This window comes from Chaetodon auriga, chromosome 5 (assembly GCF_051107435.1).
Source record: "Chaetodon auriga isolate fChaAug3 chromosome 5, fChaAug3.hap1, whole genome shotgun sequence".
Classification (NCBI taxonomy): Eukaryota; Metazoa; Chordata; class Actinopteri; order Chaetodontiformes; family Chaetodontidae; genus Chaetodon; species Chaetodon auriga.
The window spans coordinates 22,242,674-22,263,392 of NC_135078.1; the positions used below are offsets into that span (position 1 = coordinate 22,242,674).

Consider the following 20,719-nt stretch of genomic DNA (forward strand, 5'->3'; position numbering starts at 1 on the left):
TTATTTATGTTTTACACTGCATCCCAACTTTTTTGGAATCACAGTTGTGAAGTGTGTGCAGTGTTCATATGAATGCACAGGCTGGTCTGGAGTATTTATTGACAAATGTATATTACAATGATTTTAAACATTTTCCCTTTGAAATGCATTCACACCCACTGACCATCCAAACCAAAGACAATCATATTGTCTTGGCCTGGATGCATTTTATCATGAAGAACATAGTAAGTGTAATTACAGCTGCAGTTGACCTGACCAGACATCCTCTACCATAAGCTTATGTCCTTTATATCCAGCTGCGCTCAACATTCTCAAACAAATATGTGTCACACTCCTAACAGGGTCTTTGTTTCTAGCCAACACTTCATCCAACATGTCACACATTCAATTGGTTTCCTCAATTGCCCTGGTGAGTAATTTACATTAAGGAAACTGACATGCTAGACAGAGAAGGACATGGAAGAGCGAGGCATGGAGGAGTACTTAGTTGTTGGTACGTGAAGCAGTTTGTAGGCAAAATCATTTAAACCATTTTAAATCAATCAAATTCCTGTATTTTAAGTTACAGGTAACGCTGCGTGTCATAATATATCTCTCAAAAAGATGACATAATTGAACATACATAAAAGCTAAAGTAAAGTCAAGTGCTTTTCATAAAAAAATAGATAGTCACTGCTACAATTCAACTACATTTCCTGCTCATTGATTTAACTTTGAATGTTGTACTTCTTGTGGTTAAATTTGCAAATGCACTACACACATCTTTAGGTGTTAGTTCTGTGGTCTTTAAACAGTGTTAATTATGTTAGAGCATTATTCACAGACAAATCAACACAATGTTTGCAACTCTAATGATTACAGAACTTTTGTTTACAGAAATCCTGAAGATCATGAGCATGCTTGGTATGTTCTTCTCTCCCTAAAGATGTCAAATTTCAAAGAGCAGAGTTTTCTTCAGCTTCTGCCTATTCAACGTTATTTACAGGCACAAATGTCTGCTGTGAGCAGGGGCTGTTGGCAGCTGTGTGTTTGCCAGAGGTTTGACAGACTGTTTGCTTTGTGTTTTTACGGACGCTTGGTGAAGGACTGCAGGGTGGGGTTATCTGGGCTTCTGTGTCCTGGCAGTATAAGTTGTGTAAAGGAAGTTGTTCTTGCTTGTATGTGTGACTCTGCGCCTGGCTGAAGGCCTCAGGTGTGTGGTGAATGTATGCTTGACTCAGAGCCAAGCTGAGGATCTCTGTCTTTTCCTTGTAGAAGCGCAGCTCTATGCCTCGACGCCGGGCCAACACCACCTCCCTCTGTGCCACCTGCAGCTCCTCCCCGAGTCGCCCCGGTGTCCTCTGCTCCCGTCCGAGCCAGTCCAGAGCCAAACTGCTGCGCATGTACTCATCAAGTCCTCGCTTAGAGTAATAGGCAATCACACTCTGAGGGGGAGGAAAGAAAATAAGCTATCGCCGTTATGTAGCAGCAGAGATACTGATGCTTTATTAAAGTTGGCTGAAAACACCTGTGAGATACAGTACGTCCTCAGCATGGCCTGTACCTGTCGAGAGCACTGCCGTTCCCTCAGAGCCTTCAGTGTCCCGTTCCAGTGCAACAACTGAAAAATCGTCATCATCTCCTACAGAGGGATGGAGAAAGGGAGAAAGTGGCTCACAATGAGAGAGAGAGAAAGTCTTACACAACCCCGTAAGTAATGGCCTGAATAACAAACCCAAACATGCAGCTCTGTGTACGTAGATCTGACAGAGATAACATATTATATGTTTATTTCTTGAACCCACACCTAAACTGTGGATGATTGGTTTGAAAAGATATTGTAAATCTTTATGCACCAGGTAAGTTTCACCCTGATTTATAAATCCCCCATCTGGCTGAACAGCTGCCATGTGTTAAGAGCTAGTGACATTAGTGTTAAACACAGAGACTCTATAGATTGAACTGAAATTGACCTAATGAGACACAGATGGAAAATATGACACGTAACTTGTCTGGGGTTGAAGTCCATGTTGTACCTGCTGGCCTGTTTACTCCGTTTCCAACTGTGCATCTTCTCTACGCCACTTGTTTATGATTCTGGCTGACTACCAAATTATCCAACACCTCCTGCATTGACTGAATGTATAAATTTTATGAAGCACTGACAGCTGCATACCATATGGTCGATGCTGTGTGTGCAGAGATTTGGCTCTATGTGTGTGAATGTATGTCAGGGCCTGTACATGTGTGCACGTAAGGAGGTGTGTGTAGTACTTGGAAGTGCTTCATCTCTATGAGCCATGATTTAGCAGGAATGATAATGAACCCATTTCCTCCTGCTAACAGCCTTCTGTCTGCAGACATATGCTTATTTATACAAAGGTAAAAATATTAGGTGTTTCATACCACGACTCCCTACCTGTGCCAAACTGAGAATGAGATGGAGTGGGAATTAGTAGGCAAAAGCAGACTTGGGGTGTAATGATAACAATGAGGGGTGGAAATACCACCCACTGGGTGTGATTCTTGTTATGTTTGGTTTAATAATTGCTAATTATGTAAAATGATCATGCCTTAATATGGGGTCCAATTATAAATACACTATTTAAGAGTGCAAAGTAGCACTTCAAAAGCCTAAATCCTTTGATGTGACTAGATCGTTCACACAATTACCACAAGGCCCCACATGAGTTATGAGCACAGTTAGAAGAAAAACAGCATTGTCCAAATACGCTTTGACTTATTGTTTTACCTGAAACTCCAGCATGGTCCTTCCTATGTAGGACTGGAGTAGCAACCTGTAGGTTCCTATACTGGTGCTTGAATCACATGCGTCTTCTACTGAGACCTTTAGAGAGACAAGGGTGCAGGTCAACATTCATGCTGGGACTAAACTCTCTGCTTCTGTGTTATTTCCACAGTCTGCCTTGTAACAAGGTGTAATACTGTGTGTTTGCACTGGCTCACACTCACAGCACTGTCTGTGGCTGCCTGCTGCAGGCTCTGAGTGATGAACTGAGGGTTGATGCGTCGACACGGCAGCTCGTTCACAAGTGAGTTCATCAGAGCCACGCGAGCTGCATCCCTCCGAGCCTCTGCCTGAGTGTCACACACCTGAGGATGGCGTGACGATTAAAGCGAAGGGTTAAAACATCAACAAAGAGTGCCAAAGAGCGGGAAAGGATGTAAAACTTTGTCACAAACACAAATTTCAGGGCGTGCTGTTATGTGCGAGCCTCGAGCTGACTGACTTGAGTTCTGTCTGTAAATGGGCGCTTACTCTTAGTTCCGTTTCGATGATTTTACACTTCAATAAAGCTAATCATGGGATCAGAACTAGAATCACCAATGAGATTAGGACATTAGAGGCATTCACAGATAACCAATCACATGCCTTCTCTGAGCTGGGGGCTGCTGTTTGGGTCACAATGAGCCCTTTGAGAGGCATTGTAAGATTTAAAGAGAACAACATGACTTTAAAACAACCTTAAAAGTGTGTGTGACTGAGTGTTTAGCCTCACTGAATGGCTTTTAGAGTTTACTTGTTAACACCTACCTCTAAATGTGAAAGCACAAAAACTTGATTCTGGGGGCTGTTCTGCTTAATAATTTAGTTGAAATCTGTTTAGCTGCTGCAGCAAAATGAAGAGAAGCAACTGCAAAAGTAAAAGTATTATTACTGTGCGTATGTGCTAGATATTTATATCAAATAACAAACTGTAAGCTGATGATGTGCTTTTATTACATGTACAACTGATGCTACAGTTTCCAGTGCACTCAAAACACGATGGTGATATTTCCAACTTCACACGATGGATAACTGGTGTGAGTTTACACTGTGCTGACATGTTAGATTAACTACCAAGTGCAGAAATCCTCTCAGACAGCACTGATGATGATAGACACACCTTATAGTTGCCAAAGCAGCTTCCTCCAGGCAGGGTGACATAGCAGACATATGGGGGCCCAGGGGATGGTGCAGACTCGTACAGCAGCAAGCTCTCTGTCTGGATGGCTGTGTCTCCGGCAGAACCATCTGATTCACTGGAGGAGCCATTTGATTGACTCGCCTGCCTCTGCTCCCAGAAGTTGTGGAGCATGGCCACTACATTCACTGCACACATAAAATGGGCACATGAGTGGCAGTATTGAAAGCATGCAGTACATGAACACAACAGAAAGCATTTCATCAGTACTTTTTAGTATGTAACATATTTTTCAAACTTTTCTTCTGCATTATCATCAGAACTGAAAGGTTCGGTTTAGTCTGACTCTGAGAAAACCTGTAAAATATGTACAAATGCCAACCGAAATATACAAGCCAGACATCTGTAAATCAGCATTCCCAGACAGTGTTTATTTGAGTGGAATCAGGAGCTGTAAGGACCTGCCCATAACTTACACAAGTCAGCATTCTGTAGCCTTTTGAGCTTTTTCAGATCCTTAAATAGTTGTAAATGTTTCCTGTGTCCTTCACTGTGTGCCAAACAATTCACTGCAGTGCAATCTGTGGCAGCACGGACAACTTCGCTGACACTTGTTGGAGGCATACTTCACAGGAAATAAGCCAGGTATATAAAAACAATGAATTGCTTGCCTGTTTTATGTGCAGGTCAGTGGTAAACACAGTGGTAAGTTGTAACAGTTTGATCCTGACATCTGAAACAAAGATGTGTGTATCTCCTGTTGAAACCAGCATCACGTTCCTCAGTTACTCACAGTCTTTGGGGCTGGTGTCAGTCTCACTCTGTGACAGGTATGACATGATGCTCTCCTCCACTTTCACTTTGCTCATCCTCATCCGGCGTTTACTTCCACAGCTGCCTCAAACAAATTCAGTCCACTTTTCTCATCAAAATGGTCCATCAAAACAGCACACATGACCCTAGAAATGAGCAACTGCCACCGTCATTGCAGCTCAGGATGGGAACATAAGGAATAAACTCAAAATGTGAAAGCCACTCTTAAACTCCCTTTCTCCCCTCCTCCTCCTTCTCTCCTGTGTGAACATCTCACCAGGGTTTCTCTTTTGAAGCCGACCACCTTTGTCACTCTCGCTGCCAATTAGCTCAGAGGGCCCCTCACTCTTTCTACACATGCACACACACAGAGGTGCAGGGCTGGAATGCCGAGCCCCTCCCCTCGGGCTTTGCAGCTGGCTAATCCCTGAAAAGAGTCAGACAGTTAAAGACCTGCACCGAGTTGGCAAGTTGGACCACAGACAGAACAAAGCACCATCATCATGAAGGAACAGGAGAAATATTAATTGTTCTGTCAAAAGTATGATACTTGTACTCATTTGGCGAGTGCAACATATAGTGCCTAAAATGTGTGGGGGTGGGATACTTTTGACTTCACACACTAATTTGAGGCCACGGAGCCCAGGGTCTGAGCTCCATTCACCCTCTTCGATATGAATGGCCATTGTTCAAGTCTGAATTCACCCGCTCTCTGAAAGCCTCTTACACATAAATGAACCAAAAGTCTGAGAAAGAAGTGGTCTCTTAGCTCCCAAGTCCTTCACTCCCTCATCTTTTACATGTCGCGCCTCAGTCTGTATTCAGCCACGTCTGTGTAACAGAGAGACGGGGTATGCGTGTCTATTTCCTGCACCTCATGCTGAATGTATTGGTGTGTTCTGGAGCATGTATGGTCCCACATGCTTGTGTCAGTCTCTTCTTTTGTGATTGGTTGCTGGGAGGGTGGAGGTAGCGACCTATTCAAATTTACATAATAGTTTGAGACCTTTGAACCCGGTGGTTTAGCATAAAGAGAAGCTCTTCATGAACTTGCATTCTGCTTGAATTTTGAATCCACATCCACGTAAGTGTGCCAGCAGTAAACTCAGACCAAGAATGACCTCGAGAGCCCAATAATAAACAAGAGTTACTTCATGGGTTTCTGTTTTTCTGTAGCCATTGTGGAGGTTGATATGAGAGTATTTATTAACTTGACTAGCAAACATACTCAGCACATATTCAGACAGACAGAAAAGGCATTTTTATTTATTTGTTCAACAATTCTTTTGAATAAACAAAGAAAAACACACCTCATGAGTGATGTTTAGAAGGTTTAATTATCAATTATATAGCTTCACTATAACAAGCAATCGATATTTACATTAGACTTTATGTTGAATATATTGGTTGACTGCAGTTCAAATAGAAATGAGAAGTTTTGTCATTCTTCTCTCGTGTGTTCTCCATGACACTACAGAAGTGACGAGTTGGTGCACAGATACTCTCTTGCTGAGGTTTTCCATCAGCTATCATGTGTTTTCACCTCTCCAGACAAAGGAGCAGAGGACGCGTGCAGCAGGCATGTTAACCAAACAAAAGGCATGTTAACATGAATCTCATCCATCTGCCGCTGCAGTCCCATTTATCCCCAGAAGGAGGCAGTCTCCAGACTAGACTTGATGTTATTTTGGTTCTCTCTCCTGGACTTGGTCACCAAGTTGGCCTCTCCCTTCTGTAGACGTCTCCTCTGTGCTGCCTTCTGCTGTTTGGTGAGCTGCCTCCGCACCTTCTGACGGACTACCTCCTGTAGGACACACAAAAACAACGACAGCAGGTTACTACAGACAAATCTACACACTGTCTGTCTCTGCAAGGTACACACAGCAGCACACAGACATGTTGTGTCTGCTACAAGTCAAACACCACATTCGTTGACAAACTGAACACCATGTTAAAACTCTGCAGCGCCACCTAAAGGTTTTTCCAGATTTTGCTCAAAACTGTACTCCGCTTGCTGCAGCCCTGATTCCAACAGTTGGGACATTGTGTAGAACATAAATAAAAACAGAAAGCAATCACTTGAAATATGAATAAATTCAGAATAAGCATATATTTACAAAAATTGATGGAGTTGATGGGGTAAAACATTAAATATGTTGTACTGTTTTTCTCTGTACTGTTTTCAGCTGAGCGTCAAAAAGGATTAGCTAATTATCACATGCTGTTGTATCTGTTTTACACAGCAGATCTGCACAATGTCTTTTGAAAGTGATCACCTCAATGTGTTTTGTATAATAGAGTGCAGACAGCTGCGGTGTCTGTGTTTCACTTACTGGTGGGATGGTAGAGCAGCTCCCGATGCTGCCCATTGTGGCCTCACTGTCTGTTCTCGTCCTCCTGTGTTCTGCCATGTGTAGAAGACTGTCTGAGTCTCTGCAGGAGAAAACACATAGAAAACATCAAATGCTATTATGGCACAGACGTTCACTGTTTCACGTATTTAACAACTCTGCTTCATCTGACACTAATCATGCTACATTTCAGTCAAACGTCTTAAGTCATTTTAAAGTTACCAGACATTCCTATTAACAGCTGAAATTATATATTGTGTTGATACGACGGCAGCAGGTTGAGTCTTCAAATTTAGCATCATCTCATCAAATGTAATGATTGTGTTAACTTTCCATTGTGTTTACCTGAAAGGTTTGAACTCTTTATTGGAGGTAGAAAGGTCTGCCAGCTCTGGACACTCATCCTCTGCCTCATTCAACTCTTCCTCTAACTCCTTCTCTGTCTCTTCATCACTTCTAGCCATAGCTGCTCTCTCAGTCTCTTTTTCTTCTTCTGCTTTTTCCCTCTCGTTGTCCCCATCTTGTTCATCCACATTTGTGTCACTGACTTTCAGACCTTCCAGTTCCAGCATCGCATGCTTATATTCCTCCATGTCCATGCTCTGTTCTTGTTTTTCTACTTCGCTGTCTGATTCCTCTTCGTCATCGCCCTCCTCTTCATCATCTTCCTCTTCTCCAGGTCCAGCTGGGTGTAGCAATGCATCATCTCTCTGCAGATCTTTAGTGAAGCCGCTAGCTGAGATTTCAACATCTAAAGAATAAGAGCGCCTGCAGGAACAAACAGTGACAGAAGATCATGTAAGAATTCCTTTTCACCTTATTTTTAAATAAATGTAGACAAGGAAGAGAATTAACAATTAAAAATGTAGATTTCCTAAATACTGGGACACAAGTACATAAAATCAAGCTACTGAATTTCACAACACAATTTTCATTGAATTTCAGGAGAAAACATAAATGAGCAGTTACCTGATGTCTTTGAAGGTTGGGAAAAGCTCGCTCTCGTAATTGAACCGTTTTGCAAAGAAATCTCTGATACATTTGACATCTCTGTCAAAATACCTATAAACAAGATTTGGAAAAGCAAACACTTAGTTATTTTAAAATTAATTTTAGTTGTTTATTTATTTTCAGATATAAAAATGAGACACCAACCATTCAGCATTGGGATGTGAAGTGGACACCATCTGAGGGAAGTCAATCATAGTTATGTGGTCCTGGTCGTCCAACATAAGGTTGAACTCGTTGAAGTCTCCATGAATCAAGCCGTGATTGGCCAGTTTGACTATGAGCTCCATGAACTCACTGTACAGGGCTGATGGATCCTGCAGCTCATGTACCTGACACCTGAAACAGAGAGACAACACACACAAAGTATGTAAAAAACAAAGAGCAGGAAGACTGTAATGTAACTAGTGTAATATATAAAGCAAGACAGAGATGAGCTTGTTTACATACAGAGGATATCCATTGATGAGCTCCATCACAACAGCATGTCTGTTATAATCCACAGGTTTGGGAACGGGAAAACCCCGATCATACAATGCCTGAAACATGAGAAGACCACTCAAAAGATGCACCACACAAACAGATTCCTAATGCGTATATTATGAATTGCTGGTGAGATTTTCTTTCTATTCCACATAACATACTCTCTGTGATTTGTTCCATTACCTTCATGTAGGCAAACTCCTTCATGGCAGAAAGACGAGAGAGGTACAGCCAGGACATGTTCTTCCTGTGTTTGTGGTAATCTCTCTTGTTCTTCAGGTTCCTGAAGGACGTGCGGCCCAATCTGTGAAGCTTCAGAGCATACTGCTCCCCGTTTGGACTCGCCACAATATATATATCTATAGGAGGGAAACAAAGAAGTATTTCTATGAACATGAGCACATGACTCTTTGTGAGCTTGGCAAAACCTGACAGAGAACAGATGTCATTTATATTAGGATCTAGGGAATCATTACACACTTGGGTGCAGCTGAGTTTAACTACTGTCTTTTCAAATACTTCAGATAAATAGATTTTCTTTATGGTTATGGGTAAGAAAAACAACTTCCATCCTGATTTTCACAGGGATTTGAATGATGGGAATATTCATTAACAACAGGGCTGATTATACATCATTGAAATAGGTTTGCTCTAACAGACAATTACTAATAATACTGAAATGATGATTTCATGACAATTTAAAGAGGTAGGCCTACTATTTACAAATTGTTGTGTCTTTCTGGGATGAATCTAAGTTTGAATATTCAACACTTGACTGTGCTTGTGTGAACCATATTATGTTATATATTGTACATGTCATGCCAATGATTTCAGCTCAATCATGCAGGCCAAATGAGAAGTGGCTATAGGAGCATACGCAGGCAGAGCATGTATGCAATGTACGTAAGTGATTTTTTATTTTTACCTGACTCTTTACCAACACCCATCTGGTTGCCAACTGAAATGATCACTTCCCTGGAACACATGGTCTTCAGAGCCAAGTAGTCATATCCTCCATAGTTCAACCTGTAGCCCTGCACAGCTGAAACCAACATACACGACACATTAAGATTACAACCTACATGTACCACCAGGACTAAGGTCTACATGCATTCCTGTGAGTTTTCTTACTCTTGGTGCGTTCATAGACCACAAGTTTGTGTTTGACAAGCTCTCTGAGGATCTTGTTGCAGCCGCCGTGTTTGAGGCTAGCGATGGAGGAGAGGAGACTCACTGGGACGATCTCATGGTTCTTCATCCCCATTTCAACCTGTGTGTAGCGAAGTTCACAGAAGAAACATCAGCTGATCATTAGAGTGCTGAGATGCAATCCTGCTTACAGCAAAGGGTTTGCAATTGCTAAGAAAGCTAAAAGATGACTTGACATAAAGTGAGTACTGCTTCATGAAACTACAGTGTGGGATTTTATAGTAATATGATATTATTTTCAGATGTTTCTGTTCCCTCATTGTGTTACAATGCAGCTCAACGTGAAAACGGTGTCTGGTGAAACACAAAACAGGATCTCGCACTGAGAACTGTTACTTTGGAAGATATCTACTTGATTTGTCTAGCACAGACTACTGAACACTCGTACCGCTTCATCTTACTTTTGACTTAAAACTTGGAAAAGCATGAAGACTACTTGCACTGAAATCGCTTTAGAAACGATGCTGCAACGGTGCTGTATCACCAAGCAACTGTTAATGAGCTGCTAAGACAATAAGTTGATGCAGCGTTACGTGCTGTAACGTTAGCTAACGTTGGATTATTTGCTATATTGACAGAGCGACTAAAGCTAACGTTAGCCTACCACAGGCTAACGTTAGCTACCCGTTAACTCACCGCTGTGAGGACACGGAAGTCATCTCGAGATAAATATCGTAACACTACGACATTCAGCTTCCCCATGTTTCAACCACAAACAGCTCGTGTGTGTAGAATATTACTACTATTACTTCTAAAGCTCAGCTGTCCACATTCTTATAAACACACGTGCAAGGCGGAAATTCGATGAACCGGAGGAAACATCACTTCCGTTTGAAGTCACGTTGAGGTACCAATACGTGGTACCAGCGCCGTTTCCTGGACAACAGCGCACAAGATTTTATGCGAGCCATGTTAGCAAAGTTTGAGCGTAGCAGTCTGTAATGAAATTGAGTAATAAAAAGACGTGGCATTTGCATTCATTCATACCACTCAGTGGTAAAGTGATAAAATTGAGAGTTTTCTATATAATTGACCTTTTCATAGACATTTCAACTGAACATACACAGCTGTAACTCATCACGATGGGCTCCGGCGCTTGGAGCTTACATTAAAGTTAGTTCCACTTGTGCTTTACCTGCTATGACACACCTGTTGTGGAGGTCTTATTCTCTCGTGTGTCTTATTACTATTATACTGTGTCCCAGTTTCACTCTATAAACTATTAGCATAGCCTACTGTCTGTGCTATACAAAATAAATCAAATTTCAATCCTGTAACCTACTAACAGGACCACAATGCAACACAACATGGGCACTGACAGATGCCAAAAAAGGTGTCTTTGGTATTCCCCTGTGGAGATATTTACACTAATACTAATAACACTGCTTTCAACAGCAGCAATTTATTAATCATTTTTGCATCTGTTTGTTGTAGCTCCTCCATTTCATTTGTGCGTCTTAAGGGACAATAATGTTCCTCGATAGCCCTCACAAAAAGTACATGTTTTTAGTTAGCATGCTGATTTGTGAGTATACTTAATTTTGTCACGGCACAGCCACAGTCAAATATTAAAGCCCCTACTCATTTTACAGCTACACAGGTAGATGTGTGCGCTTGATTGACATCTGTCTCATCCTCCTCATGTTGCGCCTGTTAGGGTGGGAAAATGTACACCTTTTAAGTCAGTGCATAGATTTTGGTGATATTCTGTAATTCCCTGCATGGTTTCAGACAAATTCAACCAGAGCAGAGGCCTTATCAGACAAACTAACTGAAAACACCTGTGTGGGAGGGCAGGGTCTTTTAACCAGCAACATTTCTTGGATTGCATCAGTCACTAAATACAAAAAATGTGGGTGAAAAAAAAAGCATTTTGGTTAACTGTGGAATTATAAGAATCAGCAGCAGCTGATCGATTCTGCTCTGCTCAGTTCTTGGTAGCCATCATAGTTAGATGCAGAGTGTTTAAAACTAGTGTGCCCTCCTTACACTGAATAATTAAACAAGCGTTACTGTGAATGATAAATGATAAGTATTCGTTGTTGCCTTCAAGGGTTGTGCAGCATTTCTTTATTGTTACTGCTGAATAGGCCCTTTTCACAGACGACATACAACAAAGCAGGAGAAGCAGAGGTGTAAATAAACAATGAATGATGGCTTAATTTCAGGTCCTTGCTTGAGTTTCACGGTCCTGGCGCTGTGAAAAAGGCCTATGGATGTAACTGAGCTGAGGTGCTTATACAGTAAAAATATCTGGGGATGCTGTGTGGATGTTTGAACTTGTCCTTTATTGTTATTTATTGTGAATGTGTGGGTATTATTTATTTGTTGGTTGGTTGATCTATTGACTTTTGTGTTGTTTTGTTGTTAATCATGGCAGATAGTGGCGCTGTGAGTCCAAAACCAGCTCCCTTCAGGGGCAATAAAGTATTCCATACTGTATCATAAAATGGAAGAAATATATCTAAAGTGATGCTACAGGAAACACTGCATCATCCTAGTGAAATCTGGAGGTCAGGTGTGTGTGTGTGTGTGTGTGTGTGTGTGTGTGTGTGTGTGTGTGTGAGAGAGGTGTTAAACAGAGATTTACTGGCAGGTTTCTGTTGCCATAGCAGCTGGATTCTGTGCATTCCACGGGCAGGTAGGTTGAGAGGGTGTGTGTATGTGTGTGTGTTTACTCAGGACTGGCCTGTGACAGACACCACTCTGTTCTGCTCCCAGCAGACACACACACACATGCGCGCACACACACACACACACACACATGCACACCGCACACGAATAAAGTGAGCTCTCCACTTCCACAGGCTGTGTTGACTCAGTGGAATTCCTCCATTGGTTTATTTAACATTCTGCGGTTCAGCAAGTGCCTGCATCCAAAGAAAGGCTAGGCATGCTGTGTTTGTGTGTGTGTGTGTGTGTGTGTGTGTGTGTGTGTGTGTGTGTGTGTGTGTGTGTGTAACTAAACGCACATGTGCACAAATAAAGCAGAGGTGTTTTACTGACCTTTACATGATATTACTGTAGAGCCTCAAATTGAATTGCCTCCTTTATTAGTAATTAACTTACTCCAAAACATCCTAAGTTTATTACCAAAGACAAATGGACAAGTGTGCAGAGAGCAAGAGTGAGAACATGAGCTCTGTGTGAGTCACTCTGGGTCTGTAAGTGCTCTGCAGGTCCCATGAATGTTTGTTTCAAACACTTATTCACACTCTCCGCACTGCGTCATGGCTATTTTCTGTGTCCACGATCACTCAGTGCTCCTGTCTGTTAACTCGCTTCACTACAGTGTGCTGCATGCGTTAATGCCCCAGCATGTGTGTGTGGTGTATTAAAACACACATCCGTACCCCTCTTTACACACACGTGTGGAACAAAATAACAGCGACATGTCTAAATACAACACCGTCATCAGAAGCTCGACTTCAAATTATCCCCCAAATTGACCATGGAATTGAAGTGGCATGTTTCTCATAGAGAATATGCAAAAAATAATTAATAGCCTTAATAAGACAGAATATATTACAGGGTTATTGCAGTAGAATCTATTAGATTATACAGATTTCCACTCCACAAAATGATCCTGCTCTTTACTCTCAAACATAGATGCAGTATGTCTTTTGTATAACACTATGTAAAAGCATTGTTGTTAATTTTTAAAACTAAAACAGACGCGTTTGTTACATTAGTTAACTCCAGAAAATGTCTTTGCAATTCTTACTTTAAAAGCTAGATGGCACTGTGACACAGATGGATTACTGTAGCTGCTGAAACGCTGTCTTTTGTCTCATATAGGTCTTTGTTGTCTCTGCTTTAAGTCAAGTATTGAAACTGAATAACTGCTCTCTTATATGTGCACCTGGTCTTTTGTTTGAAGCGAAGTGTCTTTGTGATATTGGGCAGATGAAGTGTTTCTAACAGGCTCGGGTTGAGCAGTAACATCGTTGGCCGTACAGCATCAACTGAACCCCTGGACTTGTTCTTTCACTGTGCTTCTCAGCCCCACATAGTTAAAGAAAAAACATAGAAGTTATTCATCTGAAAAATGAAGCCACATGACATCTTTTATCCATCCAGCTGACCACCACGTCCTGTCAGGCTTGTAAAAGTATAGTATGGGAACAATGAGTTTACTGTATGCTGCTTTATTCTTCTGCAGATACTATCAGAGTTATTTTGATTTTTAATAAGCTGCTTGTCATGAAAATTCTGTGTGTTTTAACCATACACATATTTTCTTGTTCACCTCATTTTAATTTTCATCATTCCATGCTGAAGGCAAATGGAAACGCATGATAACAGTCTGCTTTAATTGGATACTAATATTACCAGACCAGCTCTGATTTTGATTAGATTGTTATATCTTTCTGTAACTCGATTCCTCACAGGAATTCTTTTGATATTCTGCTGCCACAATAGCAGACTACTTTTATATGATGTTTTAATGTTTTAGAGACTGGGTAGAAATCTGTGGAGATGTAATTGATTCGGCTGATGGGCTGAATGCATTTCTTACTGATAAAACATGTGGTTTGCTCCAGCAGCTGCAGATTGAGAGTCTTGAGGCAGAATTTCTTGTTAAACAGCCTATGACAGACAGGCGCAGTCGTCTGTTTCACTGAGTCTGGACAGTTGCACACAAGCACAGACCAGAGTGACTTATGGTGTGTTAGTCCAGCTAGGCCGGGAGTATAGAGGGAGAGTGTGGACCCGCCTGTGTGTGGAATTAACTGGAACGTGGCGGAACGGCCATTCCTGTATGTGCGTGCACATACGCTCACACACATACGCACACTCACTAACACACAGTGAGATAGTGTCTTCTTTCCAGATGTGTGTGTGAGGGACCTTTTTGCCATGCTTCAACACAAAGCAGCTCTCTTTCCAGTCCATCTTTTCCTCCCTCATCTCTCTTTTTCTCTTCAGTCTCGTCTGCGTAGAATTTCATACATCTGATTAAAACGTGACCAAAATGTTCAGAGACAGATTCACCTTCACCTTGTGTGTTTATGTGAGCGCTCATGCATTGTTTAAAGTGCGATGACCCCGTCCACTTTCTGTGTATGGAGGGCTGAATATCCTCGCTGGACTTGTAGTAAATCGGGATCCTTTGATTAGAAATTAATGAGCCCCTCGTTAGTTTAAGATGAAAGTGAGAGCTGGATAGGTCAACGTGATGAAAAGACCTTTGCAGCACTGACTGAAGTGAAGTGATCTCTTTATTTGATGTACACATAGTGTATCAAAGCTCTCAGCCCTTCCCCCTTTTATTTCATTCACATGGAGACAGAAACATACAGTATGATGTGTTAATAATGCATGAAAGATGGAAAGTGGTAGCAAATCTGCCACCACCCAATTCTATACTGTCGACCCCAACATCTATGCAACTATTTTACAAACATGTAACATCTTTCTAAAATGAATTTTACAGGATGGTCACAAAAATTAGGCAATAGGGAAAACTCAACTAACCTCCAAAGAGCAAACGACAAGGTGATAGTCAAGCTGTTGTTTACTTGTGTACATATTTGGACATGTAGTGCATGTTTGTCAAAAGATGGAGTAATATCTTCGAGGGCCAAGATATTTTTAACGGGTTGTTTGTGTCAACAACGTCTCCCGTGTTTGAGTTTCCTTCACTGTGTTGTTGCAGCGTGAATGTGGATACCATGGGAAACCCGCCCCCCTCAGCCCACAGAGGATGTCTGCTCCACAAACAGACAATTTTGAGGGTAATACACATAAACACCTAAGCACACACTCACCGTGTCAGGCTGTTAAATTGCTTTCTTGTTGTTTTCCAGCGTTAAGCTTCAGGGAGAGAATGCTAAATTGAGGCAGGAATTGGAGAAGCTTAGGTAAGTCTCCAACAACAAGCGTGGGCTTTGTTCCTAGGGTATCATCGCTGTGCCTTTAGCCAGCTGCTGTGTGTTTGGAAACATCAAATTTGATTAGATTAGAGCACAGGAGAGGAGATCTCCTTACGCTGCCTGTTCTGCTGCAAGTCTCCAAAACAATAATCTGCTCTCAGGTGCTGGTACAAGGAGCGAGTCAGCGAGGGTTCTGAGGAGAAATCTGAGGAGCGAAAGCACAACCTGTCCAAGCCCAGCCGAAACAGCTAGAGGGACAGGTACACACACAAAAGACTATGCCTCAATTAGCCAAATAGTGCTCTCTTTTTGAAGATTTAGCTTTATGTTTGTTGGCGTGTGGGTGTGGAAAAAGCCCTGGTCACCACCACCATACAATCAGGCATGGACACATCATAAATACAGTGAATTTTACAGCTAAATTTTACAACAAGTATTTGGCACAAACTGTATGCAGGACGTGTAACTCTTCATTTTTGCCACTAAAATGAGCATACGTGTGCACTGTTAGCTATTCCTATAGCAGATATAAAGACAGCTTCAGTTTAGTATACACCCAGGTTGATTTGTATGGTCACTGTCAGTTTATACAAGGTTTGCACCTGGGTTTAGACTCCATGCTTTATTGAATATTTATCATACTGTTTGTATATATGTGTTTGTGCTTGAATTGTGTGTGTGTGTTTATGTGTATGTGTGTTTGTAAGTATACAGTTAAGTCATGTATCATTTAACATGAGCTGCCTAGGTTGGCTGAATTGCGCTCCACTGTCAGGGAGGCATGTTGGCAGTGCATAGGAATAACAAGGTGCTGGGAGGGCAGGTTTTCATGGAGATAATACTGGTTGGCAGTACAGTGTGTACACAGAGCCCCATCCAGTGTAAGTCTCATTTGATACTGTACTGCTATTCTAAAAAGTTTTAAAATTGTGCACATTTGTTATTATAAATACACTGTATGGTCTGCTTACAGCGAGCCCTATTATATGATGTCTGCAGGGATCTGTTTGTGCAAATGTGGCACGTGTGGCCAAGAAAAAGTCCCAGCATGTAACTCTTTATACCAGAAATTGATTTCTTTTACAATTCTGTTTTATATGGATTAAACAAACAGGATATAACATATTGTTGAGTGAGCTTCAGATGTGTTTTTTTTCCTCTTGTATAGAACCTGGGTAGCTGTTTCCCCTTATATCTAGTTTTTAAGCTAAGCTAAGCTAACCTTCTGTTTGCTCCAGCTTCATATGTGACAGACAGACATAAGAGTCAAATCAATCTTCTGCTCCAACTATTGGCAAGACAGCAAGTAAAGGTACTTCCCAAAATGTCTTTAAGTCTTATGCTGTCAATGGAGTGACCTCACAGAAATATCAAGACAAATCTGTCTTTGTGTGTGTGTGTGTGTGTGTTTGCGTGTGCCTGTGTACGTGCGTGTGTTTATGTGAAAGTATGAGTGATGTAACATTGGCCCAAGCCAGATAATAGCATGCCACAGTGATAGAGAATGCTGCTAACTAACAGCGGTCCTCAGATGATCCTCTCCATCACACACGTACACACACACACATACACACACAGACACTCACACAACCCTCACTTGTCAAACCCTTGTAATGGGATCACTGAGGGATTGGTCCTGCATCAGTCACAGCGCAGGTGCAAATGTGTACTCACACACAAAGGTGCAGCCGCCCACACACACGCACTCAAACACATATCATCCAGAGGCTGAACATGGTTGTGTATCACTGGAACAGGAAAGCTGCTCTTTATCTCAGACGTTTCTGTTGTTCAGGCCATCAGATAGCAGCTACATCTTGTGTGTGTGTGTGTGTGTGTGTGTACATGTGTGTATGTGTTTGTCTGAATGTGTGCACATTTGAGTGTATCTGTGCCTCTAGTTTAATAGCATTAACTCCTGCAAGCGTGAAATGAGACAGTCTCCCACTATCTGTCTTTAAGAGCAGGGCTGAGAGAGCAGAGTGGCTGAAATGAACTGATGGATCATGCAGGCTTCCAGTCAGATGAGCCTGTTAACTCTAATAGAAACTGTGCTGGTATCGGCACAGAGACATCTCACAGTGAACCACAAAAAAAGATGACTCCATATTGTACCTGCTATATTCTGTCTTTAATTGAGTTGGTCAGGCGATAGCTTGATGTGATTTGGTTGCATATTATTTTCAAAGGGAGCTCTTCAAATGATATATTTGTTACCGCTAAGCAAGGCTTCCCTCAGCTCATTTCAAAATCTTTAGGCCACTGGTTTAGTCTTTGCGAAAATGACACCAGCACTCACCAGGGAGTCAGCTAATCAAATGCATGTCAACACAGACAGTTTTATTATATTTTCCTATTACAGCCAGTGCAGATCAATGTGTATTAGACTTTAGATTGCTGAAAGGAAAGCATTTTGACTCAGATTGTTTTGCACCGGTTGAAAAAAAATTACACACGCTTGTTAAATTCTCATAAATTCAAACAAACGCTGGGAAAATGTTCTGGATGTCCTGACAGCAGTCTTGACTTGCGATCAATGAGATTACTTCATAAAACCCTGGACATGTTGTGTAAGCCGCGCCTGCAGGTCAGTGGGCATGGCAACTCAGATATCAGCTTATCACACAAAATCAGAAAAACATGTGTTTTTTTCCTGTCTGGTAGTTTTAAATCTCACTTGTTGTGTCCACATCCGTCGTACGGTTCTGCATGAGCTGCTGCCTTGGGAGAAGTGAAACAACACACACACTCCTTACACACAAGCATCCAGGCTGTGCATCACAGTAATCACACCGCAAGGGATGCCGGGTAATTTGGTTAAAGATGTCAGGAACGTAAATCACCTCCAATCAGTCCTGCTTTCTCATTGGTCAATCCTCCCACCTCCAGAAGAACTTCATTGGCCGCTCGTCCGCCCGGCTGTCTCTGTAGGTCTCACACTGCTCAACTGTTGCTCACCAGCAGGACTCATCGAGCAGCAGACTTAATGCGAGGTCCAGTACGAAATCACAACAAAATAACACGACTCGATATGATTGAACCACTTCGTGTAAGAGCAGAGGGACAAGTTTGTGTTTTTTTGGAATAACTAAACACATTTGGAAATGTCCGTATTGGCTTTCTTGCTGAGAGCTAAATGAGGAAAATGATATCACTCTTATACTTGTCTGTTCAATATCAGCCAGCAGCAACTTAGCTTAGCTAAGCATATAGACTGGAAACAGACAGAAAGAGCTAGCATGGCTCTGTCAGAAGGCAACAAAATCCACCTTAAAGCAACTCTAAAGCTCACTAATTATATATCTTGTTTGTTTAATCTGTACTAAGACGTCAGAGTAAAAACATATTGTGGTCCTGGTGTCTTGTTGTGAAGCTGATGGGCAACTCGCAGGGACTCTGCCAGGACTTGGCCAGGCACATTACTGTTAACATCCAACTTGACATTTTTACACTTGCTTGTACAGATTAAACAAACAAGATATATCCTGTTAAATAGTGAGCTTTAGATGGGCTTGCAGATGGATTTTGTTACCTTTGGACAGCCAGGCTCACTGTTTCCAGTCTTTGTGCTAAGATAAGATGGCTGTAGCTTCATATTTAATGCAGACATGAGAGATGTACCAATTTCATTTCTCTCTTAGCAAGAAAACGAATGTGTACACTTCTCAAAATGTTGTGCATTTTTTTCTTTCTTTTTTTCTTTTTAACTCGTCCTCTCCTCAGAGAGTGGCTGACTCATTACCTGCCTGGCAGTTTTGACCGTGTAGCAGAGCTGTCAGGGACCTTCCATCACTATAAATACTGTCAGTGGTTGAAATTCACTCTGCATTCTAGCGATGTTTTAATTTCACATGTCACTTTTGCTGCTCTAAGATTTAGATATCTATTAGATTTCAAGTACAGTATTTTACCAAACAGTTTATCTTACTTATGATGCAAAGATTGAGTCAAATATTGAAATAAATGCTACTCGCTGCCATATGTTTCACATTATACAATACAGGTGATGGAAAAGTTTCAACCGCCTGACTGCAGTTTTGCTTTCAGTCCCTGCTCTGTAGTGAAAGTGTGGGTAAAGACTTGTCACCTGCATACACACACACACACACACACACACACACACACACACACACACACACACGATTATACATGCTTATACACACCTTAGATGTTCAGGCCTTTGATTTTCTCCAGTCTGCACTACAGAGTAGACAACTAGAGATCTTCAAACAATACCTGGATAACACTCTGACACCCTCACTGCATATCCAGCACTAATGATTACTTGTTAAGCACAAAACACACACAGACACACACAGACACACACACAGGCACAGACACACACACACGCACACACACACACACACACACACACAGGCCCCAGCTCAGACTTAATGATTCTGTGAACGCTGCACATCTCAGAGACTTTTCCATTTGCTCTCTCTCCCCTCAGGCAAGGACCTTCATCACACCACCAACCATTGATTGGGACGATACACAGCATTAATAAATGAAATGAGTGCGTGTAGCCAATAGAGAAAAGGCCCACACTCACACACATGCAGGCAGAAATATGTATGACATTCCAGAGTCTGTTGAGAATGACGAGAACGTCAAAGTTTGCGGCTGTGAGTGTTTGCTCTCGTGGACGGGGGCAGCGGAGGTGATGGACAGTGAAAGGAGCATACAAATGAACAGCCACCCACGGGGAAAATCATCCCACCTTGGATGTTTACTGCACAGGGACCGCTCTGTGTGAGACTGCGGTTCTCAGTAAATATTCCTGGTATGTGTGTATGTGGTGGTGTACACTCCCGGGAGAGGGTGCTGTGTAGAGTGGTAGAAAAACGGCAAAAGAAGAGATGCTGTGTGTGTGTTTTCATGTTTGTGTGTGCGCGTGTGCGTGTGCGTGTGTGCGTGTGTGTGTGTGTGTGTGTGTGTGTGTGTGTGCCTGCCCTGTCCAGGTGGATGTATTCTAGGTCAGGCTGTTTGTCAAAGCTGAGACCAGATCAATGTGGCTCTAATCTAAAGCAGTATGATGTGATTGATTACCTCATATTCTGAGGCCCTGCAC

At 41.9% G+C, this 20,719-nt stretch overlaps 2 protein-coding genes across 2 annotated transcripts; both read right to left on the reverse strand.

The window, feature by feature from the left end:
- Positions 1 to 81: 81 nt before the first annotated feature.
- On the reverse strand, positions 82 to 4,984 carry LOC143321126 (protein limb expression 1-like). Its single transcript, XM_076731270.1, has 6 exons — positions 4,699 to 4,984; positions 3,888 to 4,093; positions 2,953 to 3,093; positions 2,732 to 2,827; positions 1,544 to 1,621; positions 82 to 1,424 (listed from the first exon to the last, which is right to left on the reverse strand). Exons 1-6 carry the CDS (start codon positions 4,778 to 4,780, stop codon positions 966 to 968), a joined length of 1,062 nt encoding a protein of 353 aa, XP_076587385.1. The 5' UTR covers positions 4,781 to 4,984; the 3' UTR covers positions 82 to 965.
- A 1,052-nt stretch (positions 4,985 to 6,036) lies between these two features.
- riok2 (RIO kinase 2 (yeast)) lies at positions 6,037 to 10,589 on the reverse strand. Its single transcript, XM_076729793.1, has 10 exons — positions 10,406 to 10,589; positions 9,692 to 9,830; positions 9,486 to 9,602; positions 8,744 to 8,919; positions 8,528 to 8,616; positions 8,225 to 8,416; positions 8,039 to 8,131; positions 7,415 to 7,837; positions 7,052 to 7,151; positions 6,037 to 6,522 (listed from the first exon to the last, which is right to left on the reverse strand). The coding sequence occupies exons 1-10, from the start codon at positions 10,469 to 10,471 to the stop codon at positions 6,361 to 6,363; spliced, it is 1,557 nt and encodes a 518-aa protein (XP_076585908.1). The 5' UTR covers positions 10,472 to 10,589; the 3' UTR covers positions 6,037 to 6,360.
- Positions 10,590 to 20,719: the final 10,130 nt, after the last annotated feature.